The sequence below is a fragment of the Magallana gigas genome, chromosome 7 (assembly GCF_963853765.1).
Source record: "Magallana gigas chromosome 7, xbMagGiga1.1, whole genome shotgun sequence".
NCBI lineage: Eukaryota > Metazoa > Mollusca > Bivalvia > Ostreida > Ostreidae > Magallana > Magallana gigas.
In genome coordinates, this window is record NC_088859.1 from 22,338,101 (window position 1) to 22,357,118 (window position 19,018).

The window sequence follows — 19,018 nt, forward strand, 5'->3', positions numbered from 1 at the left end:
TTATGTGTTGTTTTAGATTAACAATTAACAAAATTCTTTGAAGATATCTTAAAATTGAAAAAAAAAATGGTTTGATATATCAGTTAAATTGGTTCAGTCTGGGTGGTAAATTACCTGACATAATGGGTTGTAAGTTACCAGCATGAACACTACTTTTTAATTGAAAATGTGTTATCTTTCTGATGAGGTATTGAATATATGAGAATGTGGGCAAATTAAGGAAAATGTTACAGAAAATATACAGATATAAATCAGTAACCCAAACATGGTGGACACCTGAGGCGTGCTCAGCAGAGGGATCGCTCACCAAAAACTTGTATTGCGGGTATAGACAATTTTGGCGAGCGCTAGCTCTGTTGAACACACTTCTGGTTATATTGATGAAAGCTGGATTTTCCGAGCACTATTTCCTCAAGTATGATAATACAATTCTTTTTGTCCCATCCAAGTAAAGATAATGAGGTTTCACTGAATGCATATGTAATGTTCCAACCAATTAGATAACCAACACCAATTAGCTCAGTTGATAGATCATCTGACTAGAGATTCTGATGAAGGAAAGCTTTAACCTGTTTTACAATGTAGTTTGTTATTATTCAAGTCTTCCGTTTCCAACGTAAGACATTGTTTTCATATTGTTTCTTATTAATGCAGTTATTTTTAACATTGTACAATTATTTTTTACTGGCAATTTCTCAAAAACTTTCCAACCGATTTTCTTTTTCATTTTTCACATATGATCGTAAATGGTAGGACAAAAATTGTGCAAAATCACGAGACCTTTTCATTGCTATAAAGATTTGGGTACCAGTCTCTTTCACAAGGGACCTTTAGGGACCAGCAGTCTTTTTTGATAATCTCAAAAACTTTTGGAGTAAAAATGTTCGTTCAATTTGATATTTTACAACTGTTTGGTGCTCCAAAATGATGGTCTGTAACATAAGGAATCTTGAGATGCCAGAATCAATCTTAAATCTTTGTTGCCATGCAACTTTTAAACGAAAAATATATTATAAATTTTTAGCGTAAAATCTACCTACAAGGACCAGAATTCTTTTCTTTATATCTGTAAACGATTAAGATTTTGTAAAGCACTATTTTACAATTTTTATAACGAAAAATATTTTGTATATCATTATCGAGTAAAACATCTTTCAGAATATAATTTTAAACAATAAGCAATCTTCAAAATGTTACAGAGACTCCATTAGGGAGTCATGGCGCACCCCTACAACTGATTGTCTAAAGATCATTAAGGAACATTTTATGACTTGTAGAACAATAAATGTTGCAAATACAAAAAGCTTTACAACGACTTTATGATCTTTGTCATGAGACCTTTACAATGATATCAAAATTTTGGGCCCAGCACTAGCTAGCTTTAATTAGAGATTAATAGGGGCCAGAAATGTTTTCTTGGTACTCCTATCTCAAAAACGAATCAGATTTTGTTACGCATTATTAAAGCAAAAATGTTAATCTTGGCGTTTTACAACTAATTTGACCTCCTAAATGTTGATCTGTTACGTAATAAGAAATTTTTATGGACCAGAATCGTGAATATTTGATGTTATGTAAATCACAAGTATTTTGTAAATCAATATAGAGTAAATATCGTTTAAAATGTAATTCTTAAACACAAGCTATCTTCGAAATTGTCATATCGACTCCAATTAGGGAGTAACGTGACTGGTCCCTAAAACCTCTTGTCTCATTTATCCCAAGACAAAAAAACCCATTCTGATATGAACGATATCAGGGTAAATGGATAAACCCCTTTTGGGGCCAAAAGTTTTTCTAAATATCTCAAAAACGATTGAGATTTTGTTGAGCATTATTGAAGAAAAAATGTTCATCTTATATGTTTCAGAACTAAATGGAACAGTTTCAAAATAACAAAAAATATTTTTTTTTAGATACATGTATTAGAAATTTTATTTTAAAATGATCGGTCATGCACGTGTATCAGCAATTTGATATTTAAAATTGGACGGAAGATCTGCTTGTTGTTTGAAACGAGATCGCATCTAGTTTCTCCCATCCTGTTACATGTACATATATATATATATGTATTTACCTTGATAACGATCTGTGTGGCAAAATGGGAAATTAAAAACATATAACGTGAATTTTATGTTTAGTGCATATTACCGGTATGTTTATATTATATTGCTCAAAAACAAATCCAGGCAGCTATGTCACCAACATTAGGAAATACTTCAGGAATAAGGAATCATTCTTTGAGTATTTTTTCATGTAGCACTTGCTATGTACAATGTATAACTACGTGGCGCAGCCCATGCCGTTTTTTGGTTATGCTATAAGACACGCCCATTTTGCGTCACTCATGTTTTATGAAGTTTTTTTTGGTTTTAGGGTTCAAAATTGATTCGTAATGTAATCACAGACTTAGAAAGTTGAAAATGTAAATATTAATGTATATACACTCTACTGACTAGCTCTGGAGTATGGGGTTTATGTAGCATACAACCTCCATCACAGCTGTTTAGAGCATGTGCTGTGCAGTCTATGCTCAGAGTTTTAAGTTAGAGGGAAATTGTGTCCGTTACTTTGAGGCACATAATTACATAAAATTCACGTGATGAAAATGTTTTGTAACTTTATTATAAAAATAAAAACTTAAAAAAATACAAAAGGTATCTATAAATAGTGTATCACAGGATAGATTCAGGAAAAATAATCACACATTTATATGCATAGTAATACAAAACAATAGAAAGAAGTGCTAGTTTATAAATATTTTTGAAATGTAAATGTATATTGATAATTTGTATATTAATGTGAAATGAATGATTTCTTTAAGCCTATAGCAGATAATGATTTCATTGTACCCTTATTCAGTGACTTTAATTTACATACCATACATGTTTATTGGATAGCAATATTAATGATACCGTTTATCCGGTAAATTTTGCGATGATCTAATTTCCGCTTTTTTACACAAACCAAAAAAGACAGCTGAACAGATGACAAGTTACTTATGATGAAAATACTGCATATATTATTGCTAAAAATGACTATGCTATATTTCATCAAAAACGAGACTTTAAACTAAATAAAAAAGCACACAATGGTTCAATGTACATAAGAACTCTATCATCATCTATATAAAATGGATAGAAAAGTCTTCTTTTTATATTCTACACAAATTATACGTAAAAATTATTTTTTTAAGGGGGGTGACGGTCAAAGGATTTGCGTTTTTCAAGCCTGCAGGTGTCCCGTCTAGTCTCTACAACTCTTCATGGGTTTGCTTGGATGGTCGAACCATCTTGACATTCTCCCCAGGAATCACATCAAAACTGTCCGTCTCCCTGTTGTACACCACTCCTCCCTTCTGTATAGCAAACAAAAAGATATACTTTAAAATATTTATCAACTATCGTAATGTGAGATCAAAAACATACATGTATCTGATATTAACAAATTTACCAGAGAAATCAGAGAGAGAGAGAGAGAAAGAGAGATTGAGAGAGAGAGAGGAAGAGAGAGAGAGGTGGCCTACTAAACAAGCCGGAAATATAATGTCAAGGGGGTTGTAAAATTTGTAGGATTTTGCTTTGTTTTTAAAGGTTTTGATTAGCAATCCAGTAAATATTACCTACATTTGTACCAATATCAATATGGGCCAAATGAAATTAGAATAGATGTTCTGATTCTGCACTGCTATCCAAACATTTTTAAAATATCCGATGAGGTCACATCAGACTGACCTTTCAATTAGCCAATAAAATTGCTGCTGCCAAAATTTTGACTGGTTGATCAGAAGACAAATGTTTCTTTTGCATAGAAACCTCTCAGCTATGTAAAGGAAGCTAAGGTGTTTCGTGTAATAAACAAAACAATATACCATCTAGGAACATGTCAATAGGGGGATGTCTATATAGTTTTTACTTATTTGGTTTTATACTGTATTTGAAATATTCTAATTCACTAGAGTAATTACCATAAAATAGACCACTGAGCATCAGAAATGTAGCTGTAAAATTACTTTCATTATCATATACAGAAGGTTGAATTGTTCATGTTCATTCATATTAAAAGGTCATTCTGAAATGACTCATTATGGGATGCTGTTAGATGTTGGAGCTATGGAAGCAGATTCAGACCCCCTAGTTTTGATTACCAGTGCCCATAGACAACTGTAACTCACTGTACTCAGTGGTTGATGGCTTTCAATGATCAGCTGTACTAAAGATTTTCATACATGTCTGTTTGTGTCCTAAAAGACTAATGCCTCACCTTAGGGACTTCAGTGGCTGCTCCTCCACCCCCTGGACAAAAACTGGTCACTTCGCTGCAGATTGTTTGAACAATATCAAGGTAGGAATGATCTAGGCGACTCTTGGCATTATAATAGTTTACGAGGGTCGCCTCTATCGCTGTTCTGTTGTTCTCTGCAACAATCACATCATAATTATTGGATGGAAGGAATCTTTTTATGCAGTTATTTTCACTTCTGTTCATTTATTCTGAATGATTAACCAATTGTGAACATTTCTTAAATAGTAAGTAGAACAAAACAGATAAAATTTCCTTGATCTTTTAAGATATTATCGGGTAATAAATTTGGTCACTCATTATAGCAAACGATATAAAATAAGCAAAACATTGACAAATATGCTGTTATTGACCTCTGAAGGAAAAAATGCTTGTATCCTAATAAGCAGATAATTTGCATTATGCTTACTCATCATTAATTTGCAGGTTTCTTCTATGACTGATGGTGTAATGTCATAGGTCTTAAAGTTCTCTTTCCTACAGACAGTAGACAGGAGGACTGGGACTCGCTGACTGATTGGTTCACTGGTCACATGCTTCAGAGTTCTGGACAATTCTGTTATAGCGAATAAAAATTATAACCTTTAACAAAATAGCGTATCCAAAGTAGAGCTATATATTGTAATTGGTCCACAGTTGTCATGTTACATAGTCATGATTGATTGATTTTTACCTTTAACTGTAGCTTGACATCCTGCACAAATGCCCTCTGAAAAATATAATATTTATTTCTTTTCAAAATTGAGCTCAAACATACAATATTAGTTCAGAGACACAAAATATTTAATGAACTTTGACTCCAATGCCAATGAATTCTGGATGATGCAATTTACTTTATATTAATATATTAGATATTCTAATTCCATGCAAGACAATTTTGCTGAAAAACTGCATAAATTGAAATTTTAGCCAAAATAGCTTGAACGGGAATTAAGATCACAAATTTATTTTTTCCCAAATATGAATGTTATTAAACTGCAATCTGTCCACAAAAGATTTGTCTAGCATTATAATTTTTTTGAAAAATTTGAAAAAGTTTGGTGAAATAATTTGTTACATCAATTGTTTTTTCTATGACATTTCATTATCTACTTATACCAAAACTTCAGAAAGGTAAATCAATTTTCCCTGCAAGAAAGCAGTACCACAGTTATGGTGAAAGTCCGAAATATCCTACGTTTTCCTGGCTTTTTATTTTTTTATTTTTTATGATTTTGATATTTTACATGCCAGGAAAACATCAGAATTGGTGCCATTACGAAAACTGGAAATTCACCGCCTCCAACTGGAAGCGGCATTCTAGGCTAGATATTTATTTAAACTCAATAATACAGCTTAATTAAAATATATTCTACTGCACATTTTGATAATCACATTGATTATAAACATGTGTTGACCTGTTTTCTCGCAAGATTTCAAAAATGCACAAAATCAAAACAAATCTCAACAGTTTGATAGAATGTATTCAACAGCCTTTTAATGGGATGTAAGGACCAATAAAAGCAGTTTTAGTGAGCACTAAAATCCTCATTTTATTAGTTTGTTGTGAAACATTTGATTCAAATCATAAATGTTTGAAAGAGCCGAGAATGCCGCATCCAGTTGGAGGTGGTAAATTTCCATTTTTCAGAACAGCGCCAGTTCTGACTTATTCCTGGCATGTTAAATATCAAAATTGTAAAAAAAAAATGTCAAAAAAACGTCAAATATTTTAGACTAGGCCTAGTTATTATGGTGAAAAGGTCTATCTAAAGAGTAAAATTCAAAAATTCCAAGCATTCGTAACCACAACTACATAATTTCTGCTCGCTAGGCTTACACATTACATTGTGATGTTACAGGATACAGGTACATTATTTAACAGGATGTACTTGAAAAACAAATATGTATGTTTTAAGTGGAATTATCCTTTGGATACTTTGGTTATATCCCATCTTTTAAATGTGTATAACCCGTTGCAGTAACTAAAAATCTTCATTATAACGTTCAGAACTAAAATTCAGATTCAATCACAAATTAATTTTATCCCGGATATTCTATGGTTGACTCACTGAGCAAAATGTTTCAAAGCAACAGATATTGTGTTCGTGCATTCATAATACTTGCCTTTGGTAAGCTTTGATTCTTTTGAGGTTTCCTTTGCAAAAGATCCTGTCACAACTATACCCAGAAAAATGAGAGACAAAAAGGCCTTTAACAGCATCTTTCAACTTTAAAGCTCTTCGGACAAGTTCAGCGTTGTTTACTATGACACCGGAAGTGTACGTGTTCAAATGATTTAGGTTAAGATTTACTTAGAATATTCGATCTATTTCAAAAGAATTTTGTATGTTAAATATCAATATATAACGAAAGTCTATAGTGGCATCTAACAGAAAAGCTGAATGGTATGGAAGCCTACTAACTTAAAAATTGGAGAGAAAATAACAATCTAACAATAAAATTGAAGTTTTTAAAGCATTTCTACCCCCCCCTCCCAATGATATAAGTGAAAACTAAACGAACTGTCATTTTGCATCATATAGACCAGGGACGTATATACGTCCCTGTATAGACCAATCCACACTTTACAAAAGTTATGTCCCTTGGCCGCCATCTTTGGGGAAAAACCCATATATTTCTCACAGTAGCCTTTGTAGTTTAGAGGGTTGTAACTTCGTCAATTGACATTAGAAATCTGTTTCCGCTGTGAATTTTATTGCCCCAAGTTATTGCCCGACACATCGAAGGAATAAATTAAATTCCAAGAGATTTCTTCACAGGACGTCCAAATAGTTGGTTGCATAAAGAAGGGAAAAGTTGTTTTTTTCCCTTTTGACCTTTGGGTTGACCCCGCAAAGGGGAACAACTTTTGCAAAGTGTGGATTGGACTGACTTACTAAATATTTCAGTCTCAAATCAGCAGAAAATCACTTGATTTTGTTAGATAGCATGATGGATATGAAGTATACAAGTCAAATAAGCAAAAAATGTGCAGTTTTGCGATTCACATTTCCGATACTTTAACCAATATGAGCTATGACGATATTCAACTAAATCGGTCGATACAAACAATTTAACAAAACATTTAGGCCTATGCAATAAATCGCGATCCTGTAGCGTAGTATCTTGAATCTAGGTGTAGTGTGGTACTTTAACAAGGTACCTTATAATATAATATAATTACACCAAAGTTAAAACTTGATTGTTCATCTAAATGGAAAAATACAAAAAATATGATATTTTGATTTGAGTTAAATTACAAATAAATGAAAAATAATATTATTGAAGCATGCATCATTTTGTTTCCCACATTAACAGCTGAATTCTGTTTTCAGTATTTCTTTTGTATGAACACAGTTTTGTCTTCCCTTTGTGCGTGTGAATCATATTTGCTACAAATTTACCTATTCAAAATGTTGTGGAACACTTATATTACTTTTATATATTACATATCAGTATGCTTATGCTAAGTAAAGTTTAGAAATTCATATAGCATTGAAGGTGACTTTTTAAAAACAAAAGTCGTCTTTATTTTGTATACAAAAAAAGGTCGTAAATAAGTTTCATTGTATAAATACTTTGTGTACAAAAATACATTTAGATCATAAATGTTATCAAAAATTCAATGTTTGGTTATTGAACGCAATTGATTTGCATTTAAACCTATTACAAATTGTTCCTTATATTCACTTAAAAAAACTTCACTAGTTTTGATGAGCGACTTAAATTAAAAAAATATTGAGAGTACAATTTTGATATCATAAACTAAAACCAACTACACAAAGAATATAAAAATTCAACAGTCAAAATTCTTTATTTGGATGGGGAGGGGGCTAATATTTTATATACATGTATATTTTAAATATGTATATATAATTATTAATTTTGAATTCCGTTTTTATCATATTTACACGGTGCATACAAATGTGTTGGTTACGTGTTGCTTGAATTTGAATTTTCTGGATAAGAAGAAGCGGGTTAGAATGTTTTAGCGACCTTTGGGCAACAACGTAAATAAAATATACATACGAATTTTCATGATATTAAATAAAAAGGAAAAAAGTAGGCAATAAAAAATATCAGATAAAATTCAATAGTCAAAATTCTGCTGACACTGGTAATGGTTAAGTTGGCATCTAGAACCATTTTAACAAGAGCTTGGACTTTGGGTAGTTGTGTCAAACAGCATTGTGACGTAGGCCTGTCTATTTCATTGCTAGCCACACAGCCTTGACTTTTTGAAATCAACAAGATTTGTCTGGCTTTTGAGCTAAGACAACACAATCGATGCATATTTCGCTTGAAACCGCGTCAATTTTAACTTGTTTTGACGCAAGGAATAGATAGCTACGCCCTGTTGAAAGTCCAAGGTCTTGTTAAAATGGTTCTATTTCAATCGAAATTTGATTTACCGGTAGATAATGTTGAAATGTTGTGGGTGTACTAAATTCCATAGGGCTATAGGCAACATCGCTTTTAAGTATGTAAGTATGCGACTGCAGTCAAAAATGTTTGCATACCTATACTGCACTCTCACTCTGAAGTCATTTAAATGGTGTTTTTAACTCCATAAATTAAATTGCATAATTGTAATTTAAAAAATGTTAATATGAAAACTTTACTCATAAAATAGTACTCACCATTTTCCAGTGAGCATGCTAATTTTACCATGTCTTACTAATGTACATTACGAAACATGCCGACAGTCAGCAATATCAGTTGATGAGGCCAATCTGATTAAAGTACATCTCTACATACGCAAGTTGCCTTATCTTTTGCACTTCTGTATTATTTTCTCAAATCAAATATCACCCCCCCCCCCAAAACAAAACAAAAAAACCATACTACCGGTATGTTGTTTAGGCAGGTTTATAGATCTATATACAGTCATGTTTACATTGTAAAAATGAAAGGTACAAAATACATACAAAAGGATCATGGAAATTTACATGGAAATGGCACAGGTATAACTGAAATCCAGTACACACTATCATAAATATGTAAATATAGTACATTCATGTAAATGTATATAGTAACAAGCTTTCTCTTTCATACAACATCAAATGACATGATTATGTGATAAAATAAGGCATATTTTCTCCTGAATATGATTTTACAAACTTAAAGAAACAAGAGAATGAACAATGATGATCCTCCAGCTTCCATTATCCGTCGTTCCCTCCCCATATCAAATATCTCAGATTTTCCACATCTTTTTTTTTTTTTAAATTTCAGAATGAAAATATATGGTTAAAATTAAGAACATGTTACATTAATGGAAACATACAGATGAAAGATCATCAATGAAACAGTGGTGAAGTTTGCATAGATATTATAAAAAATGATGAAAATATATACATGTTTACAAATATATATGGAGCATCGTTTTATTTTTGACTACCTTATGTATTCTTATCAAAACTTATATGGATCCTGTATTATCTGATTAAATTGCACTCCCTGTTTTCCTGATAAATTAAGTTCCAGCAATGTTGTAGTTGTTTAAGGTTAAAATGACTGAAAGTCATGTATCTCCATGCATTTATGTTTTCTTCTTTTCATAATAATCCTGGATCACATTTTGTTTGAAATAAATGATATATTATACAAGTTAGTAACGGACGGTTAACGGAATAATATCATCAGAAGCAGTCCTACAAGTGACAGTAAAATGGAGGGTGCACGAAAGGGGGCGGAGTTACAGTCATCGCTGGTACAGCTGTATACACAGGCACGGTACAAGCGGTCGTGGTCAGGGTAAGACAAGTCCTGGCACTGGTCACCCAGGTCACGGGCACTGCAGAACCGATGGGTCCCCACAATACCTGAAATAAGCCAATTAAAACACTGTCATTTCTCTACAAAATATATTCTGAATCCACAAACAATACAGAATTTTATTTTGACTCAAATAATGTTTAGTAGTTCCTTATAGCTGCTGGGTTTCTAAAGCCTTTGAAATAATTTTGTCCTTTAGGTTTTCATGCTATAAATCACATATAAGAAATTCGACATTTCTGAGTGTACCCTGTTTTGATAAACATGCCAAAAAAGTCGAATTGCCAAAAATTCATCATTATATTGTAGTTTGCCAAAAATATGCACGTACCTCTAAGTCTTGAATGTAAATTATTTGTATTGGCAATATCTTACCTCCCCACACGCCTGTTATCTTGATGCAGTAGCGAGAGTTGTACACTGTGCACTTGGTGGACCGAATTGGGTTGATACTTTGATCATGGTTGAATCGGTCTTGACAGTTCGAATCTAATGTTGAGTTACATTGGTAACAATCCAATCCAAAAACTGAAACACAATACAATCTGATCACAAAATAATCTGAGCATTTCAATTGTCTTTGAAAATTCAAACTCCATCAGAGCCCCATAAATCGATAATAGATTTTCAATAAAGTCGACGCTAACTAAACATTTACTTTTCGTTTAGTGATCACATTGTGATACTTGTACGATGTGCAAGATATCAACACAAACTTCTAAACATCGCACTTTAGGCTTTGAACAGGTATGTGATCAAGATTCAGTTTCTACAGGTGTGACAAAGAAATAAATAGAGAAGAATAGTGGTTACCTGTTGAGGCAGAAGCCAGGACCATCAACGTTTGTAGAAGACTTATTTTATGCATCTTTATCAAGTTTGTTTTTGAATCACATTCTACGAAAATGTCTTCCGGTTTACCTGTGACGAAAGCGACACCTATACATACCTGTGTGAATCATCAAGGGGCGATAATCAGGAATATTTTTAAAATACTATGTTTTTACACGAATCCAAATACAGCGTATCATTTTATCTTCACTTTAAAGGAAAAACAAACAAATAATCAAATAAATAAATAACAGTCACATAATCCCAGAATTAGAAACCAGAGCACACTTTGCCCATCGGGTCGACCACCTTTTTGTGTAGCAACTCCGAAGTATTCGGCTGTTGCGATATGAAAAGGATAGGCCAATTGTTGATATGTTCGAAGACATTCAGACAATTAATTGAGAATGATTTTGAAATTGCATTTGAATTTATCGCTCCGATAAGCACTCTATGTGATGCTATGAAATTTTGTTTTATAAAATTAATGTTTCATTGCCCCACTACTGTAAGTTTTGATATGCTTATTTCTGAAACCAAGGTGACCATTCCTGGATAACATTGATGCATTTCCTGTCATTCCCAGCGAATTTTTTTTGGTAATATATGTTGCGCATAGCCCAATGTAAACCAATATTGTAAATTACAATTAAAAAAAGAAAAATCCGTACAATAGGGTTACTCTATAGGCATTATTTTGTAAAAAAAAAAAAAAAAAAAAAAAAAATGACCAAGTTCAACAGCTGGTAATTTTATCATAAATTATAAGAAATCAAAATCCTAGCAATATGCACATATCCGTAAAATAGGGATACCCTATAGGTAATATTTTGCCAAAGAATGACTAAGTTCAACAGCTCGAATTTTTATTATAAATAATCAGAAATCAAAATCCTAGCAATTTGCACACCTCTGATATATGTACAATTGATCTGCAAAAGAACAACTTCCTATCTTGAAAACTGAAGGAGGAGTTATCCTTACAATGAGGGTACCCTTTTGGCAGCCGCCCGCCCGCCATTTTCAGAATTTCAATAATCGGATTTTTCCCATGAGAAACCCGGTTAAACTGTTAAAAATACACAACCCGCAATGCGAGTTTTGTAAAAAATTTCTGCACAGATCGCTACCTTCATAACCTGCGTGATTCATCAAAAAATGATATTATTTTTTATATATTTAAATATTTTCTAAATAAATTGAATGTAAAAAGTAAGTAAAATTTACTAAATTATTACTGTTAATGTAAATCAGACCGTTAGCTAAAAGAAAGAGCCAAATCGTCTCCTATGGGAATTTGAGTCTGACATCATCGTGGTTATTTGATACTTCTTAATAGGTCGATGCAGGTTTCGACCAGTCGATAAACGGGGCGTGTAGATCTCAGTCCTGTCAATTTCCGTCGCTGTAGGTTTCGACCAATCGATAAACGGAGAGTGTAAATTTCAGTTTGGCTATTTTCATAGAGCTAAGGATAAACTATAAGTTTCCGTAAGAAATAGAGGGAATCATACTCGAATAAATGTAAATATTTTTGTCTGAAATTGCAATTTTAAAATTTATTCTAATTAATCTTGTGTCATAAAAAAATAATCTATTATATGCTAAACGAAATTTTTTTTAATGGGAAACGCGCATTTTGCATTGATATCTTGCATACCTGTACTTGTACTCTGTTGCACGGATCTTATCTACTTGCGCATTATGCATTTTTTTCTAATAAAAATCTTAATGGTCTCGTTAGGAAATAAATTTAATATTTCAGATTCAGCCATTTCACTCCCGTCATGGGCGACTTAATGGCCAACATTGCACATATTCGGAGAACCTGCAATTATTAAATTTTTCATATACACTGGTGAATACCGATACAAAGCTCTGTGATTAATTTGTATTTCCCATATAACAACAACACAAAATGTTTCAATTTTTTTCCAATGTAAAGTGTCTGTTATATGGAATTCCATAAAAGACAGCCAATTGTCACTGACTGCTTACTGCCAGATGCCCAAAATGCTTTTGCGCATTTGCTAAAAATGTTATACAAGCTGGAAACAGCTTAAAAGAAATTATTCGCGAGTATATATACAAAGATGCATCAGCTGGTACATATATCACATGTAAGTCTCTTCGTTACAAAAGTAAGAAATAACATTCCAACAGACACTTTACAGTTTAAAAAAATTGAAGCCTTTTGTTTTATTGTTAATAATGAATGGGAAATATAAAGAGCAGCTTTTGTATCAATATTAAGTCGCCCTTGATAGTTGAAAAACTATAAACTCATTGCTCATATATTCTGAGACTTATGTGTCATTTTTTAATGCAGATTTGGATCATTTATTTCTAGGAAACCCGCATGGTACTACTATACCTGCTAATCTTATCACAATCAGGAACGAATGGACCTTTTGTTCTTTTAAAAAAAATAACATTCAGGTCTTAATGACCTTTAACGTGCCGAATTTTAATTCATAATGGAAGGTAGAGAACCCCATGATTACTGTTCCACATGTGTTTATCATTTGTTCAAATTATCTGAATACTGGTCATTCAACTACTCCTCAGTGATACTTAGGGTCAATCATTTTCCTGCATTTTGCAGAATCATATAGGCCTAAAGTACATGTACGTACAAACGCCGATCACTGCTACCGATACATGTATATGCCATCAATATATAAATCTGCAAGACTCCCAGTTCAATAAAAATTTAAAACCTGAAAATTTATTCATTTGTTGTTTTTTTATTAATTTTAAAATAACGATCACATATAAGGGGGACTAAATTACAATCCAGTGTTGTCAGGTTGCCATGGCAACTACAAATCATGATTGCACATAGCCTGCCGCTTGTCCACAAATAGAACTTTTGATTATACACTAATGTTTTAAGTCTGTTCCCTTAAATTCAGAAAGATATAAGATGTATGCTTTGTAAAGAAAATATTCAACAAAAAATGGCCAATGAGAAAGCTATGAACAAAAATTAAAAGCTTCCTACTACAGAAGACATCAGTGTCAGCTTTGTGGCTTAATCAATGGGAATAGCTCACAAAGACCGCACCAAAGAAATGAGTTTCTGTAAGGATATCACTTATTTGCAGATTTTGATAGTTCCATCTATCATGTGCATAATGTTGACTTCTATCAACTATTACAATGACATTCAAAACTTTGTCATCACTCGCGTGTATGTACCCGTCATGATTCATCACTTGATGAAGAAGGGCAGCAAAAGATGTCTAAAACACAATATAAAACATAACATATATTTTGTATTTATAATATATAGATATATATATATAATCTATGTACATTACTAATCTACTTCGGAACTTGGACACAAAAGAATATTTGCCATGGACACGATTCATTTTCATATCATGAAAATTAAATAATAATAATAATAATAAATATACAAAATTTAAATAATAAAACAATTGTCACAAGATCTGTATTGTCCCTCATAGATTGTACCTGATACAGAGAGAGAGAGAAAAAGAAAGAAAGAAAGAGAACAGTCATGGAGACCACTCCCTTCCATCAAAAAGCCTTGTCCTTTGGTCATATGAAATAAAAAAATAATTCAAACAAAAAATTCTACCAAAAATAACTTTGCAACAGAAAAATGATTACAGTAAATACCTCTTTGTCTAATATTGCACTTGAAAATTTGCCAAAAACAAAGTGAAAAGAAGGGTAGATTGCTCAAAATCGTTTGCATGACACCCTTCATGCATAAATTTTACAACTTGCACTATGATAAATGTATACAATTTAATACTGTATATCAACTTGCGTTTTGAGTTCAAAGCTGTTTTTACCATATGAATATGATAATCTGCTCGTGTAGAAAGTACATATACATTTCTATTTTTTGTTTGGTCATGAATATTTACATCAAGTAGTTATTTTTTGTGAATGCTTAGGATTCAGTACAGGGACCTCTGTCGTATAAATGTGTATTGCGTTGTTGTGCTTATTGTAAAATAACAAAGGAAGACACAAATAACAGAAATCTGTAGTCTGACCATGAAATGAAATCAAGTTCCTTATAACTGTTGATACAATGGAGATAAGATAACATAATCCTTGTACTAAATCTGATAAAAACTTAAAAATGAGCATAAAACATTGAGCACAAAATAAGGTGCTAAGAACAGCTTACAAAGGCAAAGAAAAGGTACAGTACTTCTCAGGAACATATCAAGATCTTCAACAGAAAACTCTTTCTTATGTATTTGCTGCCTATACAGTGGAGTCCTACAGAAACATTGCTAGGACTTCACAGAGAATCCGACCAAACAAGTCAATGGACAACTTACAACAGGTTCAATGAATCAAAACGATGTGGATATCACAAGACCTGTTGTTTTGAAGTGCTGCCCCAAGAGGCTGCAGTTTTAATGCACAAATTGAATGAGAGACAACAAGTGTACCCTCAACAAAGTCACAAAATAAATATAACATCAAGTCCAGGCAAGTTGATGTTCAGTATCAATACCATAAACACGAGTCCAGGCTCAATTAGATCCCCAACATTGCAGATCTGTCATACAACTGGCCAATGATTACAGAGAACTGGAATTGTCACTGACCAGTCCTCTTGGTCTGCTGAGTGCCCCCCACACTGCAGCTCCGTTAATACTTAGAATCAGTTAACTGTTGTTTTTTATTCAAACAATGCCAACAAATCATCATTATTGCTATTGGCACTTGTTGAGGTTTGATTGTTTGTGGACGTTGAATTGCTGTTGTTTGTATTTGTGTTCTGTGTTCCCGGTGAGTCATTCCCGGAACTCTCTGGTGGTCCCAGATATGATAACAGTTCAATAGGATCACCAAAATTTTCTAGCTGGAGCTATAGAAAAAGAGATCAAAAGCACCAGTTAGGATCTATAACATTAATTCTCATAAATATTGAAGACAGAAAACACAAGATCATAGATTAATTTCTACTGTGATTATTAACCTTCACAAGACTGCAATGATTTTTCACACAAATCATCAGTTTGTTTTAAGAAGTACTTACATCTAAGTTATTACTCTGACTGTCATTCATAATTGTTGAAGGATCCAAGTTGATATCCTCTATTGAATTGCAGTTGTCTGCCCCTGATGAATGATTCTGATTGCTAGGAGGTGATTGGTGATCTAATTGATGGCTGCCGTTACTCATGCTTTGTGATGATTGGCTGGAGGGAGTCATGTGACTGTTCATACTGTTTTGATCAGGGTGCCGTAAAGTGGGCATACCCTGGTCCCCTGACACAGGAACATATTGTCCTGAATTATGAGTCATTTGAGAGGAAGAGTCACTTTGTGGCACACTGTTCATGGAACTCACACTGTTCATTGAATTTCCATTGGTGATATTGTTTATGCTTTCTGACATGTGTGTGAGTGGGGAACTGTAGTCTGAGGGGGGACCCGGGTGGGTATAACCTGCACTAACAGGACCATTTGGCATGCTCTCGTTTGGCATTCCTGGATATTGTGATCCTGTAATATTAAATATTGTAATATAAAATCAAGCTTTACAACACCACTCTAAATGAGGACCTCATGCGAGCATTGTTCTAACACATACCTTGCCCTGAGTTCATGGAGAATGGTGATGCTGCTTGTCGACCACCCCCCATCATGTCCCAGGTACTCATGGTGGGCAGCTGCATGCTGGAGGGAGACATGGCCTTGACCCACCGACCGCCACAGGAGTTATCACCTGAAATGTTGCAAACAGAAGAAGGTCAATAGACAGTCTCTCAGAAATAAACAATCCCAATTTAAAGTCAATATAAATAAAGTGCACATAAAAGCAAAAATGGCAATAAAAGATCATGAAAACAACAATTAAAAAAGCTTATAGTATTGTTAATCATTAAAAGATAATAAACCAAAATCATTCAGTTCATATTTAATTAATTCTTGACCTAGAGAACTGTTCCAGGCACCGGTGCCTCTATGTGTTTCATTAAGTGGCTGACCTACTGGTGTTAAAAATCTCTTTTGACTTTGTAGAACTAAGTTTTGAATGAAAGTACTCATGATTACTGGTGATGAGGAGACAGATCTAAGGTTAATTCTATGTTGTTTGGATTCTTTTTTTTAAATATTTTAAATATCAATCAATTTAGTTCATTTAAGTTTTTTCACTGAGAATTTTGACTGTTGGTCAGACATGTGTCAATAATTAAGCTTTGACCGAAACATGTTTGAATGAAGGTGATATATATATATACAGCTAAATATTAAACATGTATAAGTGTCACACAAAGAAAGGAAAAAGCCAGAGCATTTCAGAACAGATATTAATATAAAATTATTTTCCAAATTTTTTAAAAATCAAATTCATCTAGTAATTTTAAGTTATTTTATACTTTTTGTTTAAAACAGCAGGACATACAGTTTCAAGGAAATCAACTTGCACTCAACTTATAACCCCAAAATATGTACTTGACTTTAAAACCCCCAATTATTAAATTCAACTATTGATATCCCTAACCTAAAAGTCTAAGACTCTGTTACTTTGATACCAAATAATGGGTAGAAAAGCAAGGTAGCAATGCTAGCTTTATCTTTCCCGGCAAACTATGAATTCTAGAAAATTGATCACTTCTAGGTCCTTTTTTGTTGATCTAGGAGCTAGCACAGACCTGTGTCTTCCTCCTTAACGGTTTTATGCTGGACAGGTTTCCAAGCTGCCATTGGGTCTATTGTGACTTCCTCAAATTCTGTGGTCTGAAGATTTGTTAAGATACCCCAGATGTATTGGTCGATCTCCAAACCTTCCAGTAATGCTGTTTTACTGCAATTTAGAACATCTGATCAGTTTTGATTCTTGACAAAAACGATACAAGACAAGCAACGGTGTATCATTTTAATTACTTGTTGTTATAACCCAATCATTTCAATGAAGGACAACACGTACCTACAAACCGGGCACCGCCAGGAACCACGCTCCGTGTTCAGCTGTAAGTACGATTCAAGATCAAAGCATTGTATGTGTTTACACTCGTGGCCTCGAGCAGGCAACATAATCCGCCGGAATGTGATTGGACATTTAAGTGACACTTTGATGGCAGTCTGCTCAACTCCATCCTCACCATTTAAGCTGCTGTTATTTGTCACACTTGTAAAGTTTCGTTTGACTGGGAAAAAAGAATAAAATCAAAAATAAGCAAAATGATAGTTCAAACAGAACGATTAACCAATGGATATGCAAAAGTAACACAATGTATCAAATAACCATCAATCAAACTTTCCTTTTATTGGTTAAGGAACCTTCTTTTAAAATTCACTTTAATATTATGTTGCCTACTTTTCCAGAGCAGCTACAGAAGATTTATTCATTGTCTTGCTATTTTGCAATTATCATCGAATGCTTTGCATTGATCAGAGGGGCTAAAAAGGTTTAAATACAGCATGAACTCTTTGGTTGTCTTTCCGCTTTGGACCTACTTTTTGTGATACAGTGCTCTGCAGGAAGAAGGCGTTTCTTCAGCAATCCCTGTAACACAGACCGTACACTGGGCCGGTGAACCAACTGTAGCACAAATAGGTGAGACTGAAACAAACAAAACACAACATCATCAAAGGAAACTTGTTTGAAAGATGCAGTCCAAAATTGTTCATACAAGGATCAGAATATGTAGTTTCTTTCTGGCTAATTCACAGCAGAATTTACCTCAAATATATTATACATTTATTGTTTTACCTTTAGAGAAAATTATTTCTATAGTATAATTTTCAAGCATAAAAATGTGGAGTTAATTCATGTTTATACCACCATGATTCATCAAAATTGGTTGGCAAGATATTCTATTGAAAGTTGAGGATGTACAGGTTGCATAGTCAATGATATTGTTTAAATGACAGGATTGTCTTACACAACAACATGCAGTGACTGTGATCTGGATGGTGTTTCTGCCTGGCTGGCAGACATCTTTGAGGTACAGAGGTTTATGTGAGGTCTTGTTCTCGCCACGTTCAATGTTCAGGGGATTAGCATTGACACTAACTGTCACAGACGCTGGCCAGTTTGTGTTCATCTGCCTATCCTCATGATGAAAACATTTAAGCTGTAATTCAAGGTCAGATCTGAAATGGAAATAATGAAAAG

General features: G+C 33.3%; 3 protein-coding genes across 8 annotated transcripts in view; all 3 read right to left on the bottom strand.

Moving 5' to 3' along the window:
- Positions 1-3,238: 3,238 nt before the first annotated feature.
- On the bottom strand, positions 3,239-6,577 carry LOC105328523 (uncharacterized). Its single transcript, XM_011429441.4, has 5 exons — positions 6,409-6,577; positions 4,976-5,011; positions 4,712-4,858; positions 4,264-4,418; positions 3,239-3,358 (listed from the first exon to the last, which is right to left on the bottom strand). Exons 1-5 carry the CDS (start codon positions 6,503-6,505, stop codon positions 3,254-3,256), a joined length of 540 nt encoding a protein of 179 aa, XP_011427743.2. The 5' UTR covers positions 6,506-6,577; the 3' UTR covers positions 3,239-3,253.
- A 2,558-nt stretch (positions 6,578-9,135) lies between these two features.
- On the bottom strand, positions 9,136-11,033 carry LOC105328524 (UPAR/Ly6 domain-containing protein bou). Its single transcript, XM_011429442.4, has 3 exons — positions 10,876-11,033; positions 10,438-10,590; positions 9,136-10,109 (listed from the first exon to the last, which is right to left on the bottom strand). The coding sequence occupies exons 1-3, from the start codon at positions 10,928-10,930 to the stop codon at positions 9,910-9,912; spliced, it is 408 nt and encodes a 135-aa protein (XP_011427744.3). The 5' UTR covers positions 10,931-11,033; the 3' UTR covers positions 9,136-9,909.
- Positions 11,034-14,149: 3,116 nt separating this feature from the next.
- Positions 14,150-19,018, bottom strand: part of LOC105328525 (zinc finger MIZ domain-containing protein 1) — a 55,088-nt gene continuing 50,219 nt past the window's right edge. For all 6 annotated transcript variants that reach the window (XM_066089321.1, XM_066089319.1, XM_066089320.1 and 3 more), the window contains 7 exons: positions 18,786-18,996; positions 18,358-18,463; positions 17,828-18,047; positions 17,553-17,704; positions 16,487-16,621; positions 15,929-16,398; positions 14,150-15,757 (listed from right to left, as the gene is read on the bottom strand). In XM_066089321.1, coding sequence (XP_065945393.1) covers positions 15,569-15,757; positions 15,929-16,398; positions 16,487-16,621; positions 17,553-17,704; positions 17,828-18,047; positions 18,358-18,463; positions 18,786-18,996 — 1,483 coding nt within the window. In that variant the 3' untranslated portion in view covers positions 14,150-15,568. The remainder of the gene's footprint in view (positions 15,758-15,928; positions 16,399-16,486; positions 16,622-17,552; positions 17,705-17,827; positions 18,048-18,357; positions 18,464-18,785; positions 18,997-19,018) is intronic.

Coding starts and splice junctions, on each gene's coding strand:
- LOC105328523 (XM_011429441.4), bottom strand. CDS start 6,505: ATGCTGTTAAAGGCCTTTTTGTCTCTCATTTTTCTGGGTATAGTTGTG. Junction 4,859..4,975: donor ATGTCAAGCTACAGTTAAAG/GTAAAAATCAAT, acceptor TCGCTATAACAG/AATTGTCCAGAACTCTGAAG. Junction 4,419..4,711: donor AACCTGCAAATTAATGATGA/GTAAGCATAATG, acceptor TGATTGTTGCAG/AGAACAACAGAACAGCGATA.
- LOC105328524 (XM_011429442.4), bottom strand. CDS start 10,930: ATGCATAAAATAAGTCTTCTACAAACGTTGATGGTCCTGGCTTCTGCC. Junction 10,591..10,875: donor CCTGGCTTCTGCCTCAACAG/GTAACCACTATT, acceptor ATTGTGTTTCAG/TTTTTGGATTGGATTGTTAC. Junction 10,110..10,437: donor GATAACAGGCGTGTGGGGAG/GTAAGATATTGC, acceptor GGCTTATTTCAG/GTATTGTGGGGACCCATCGG.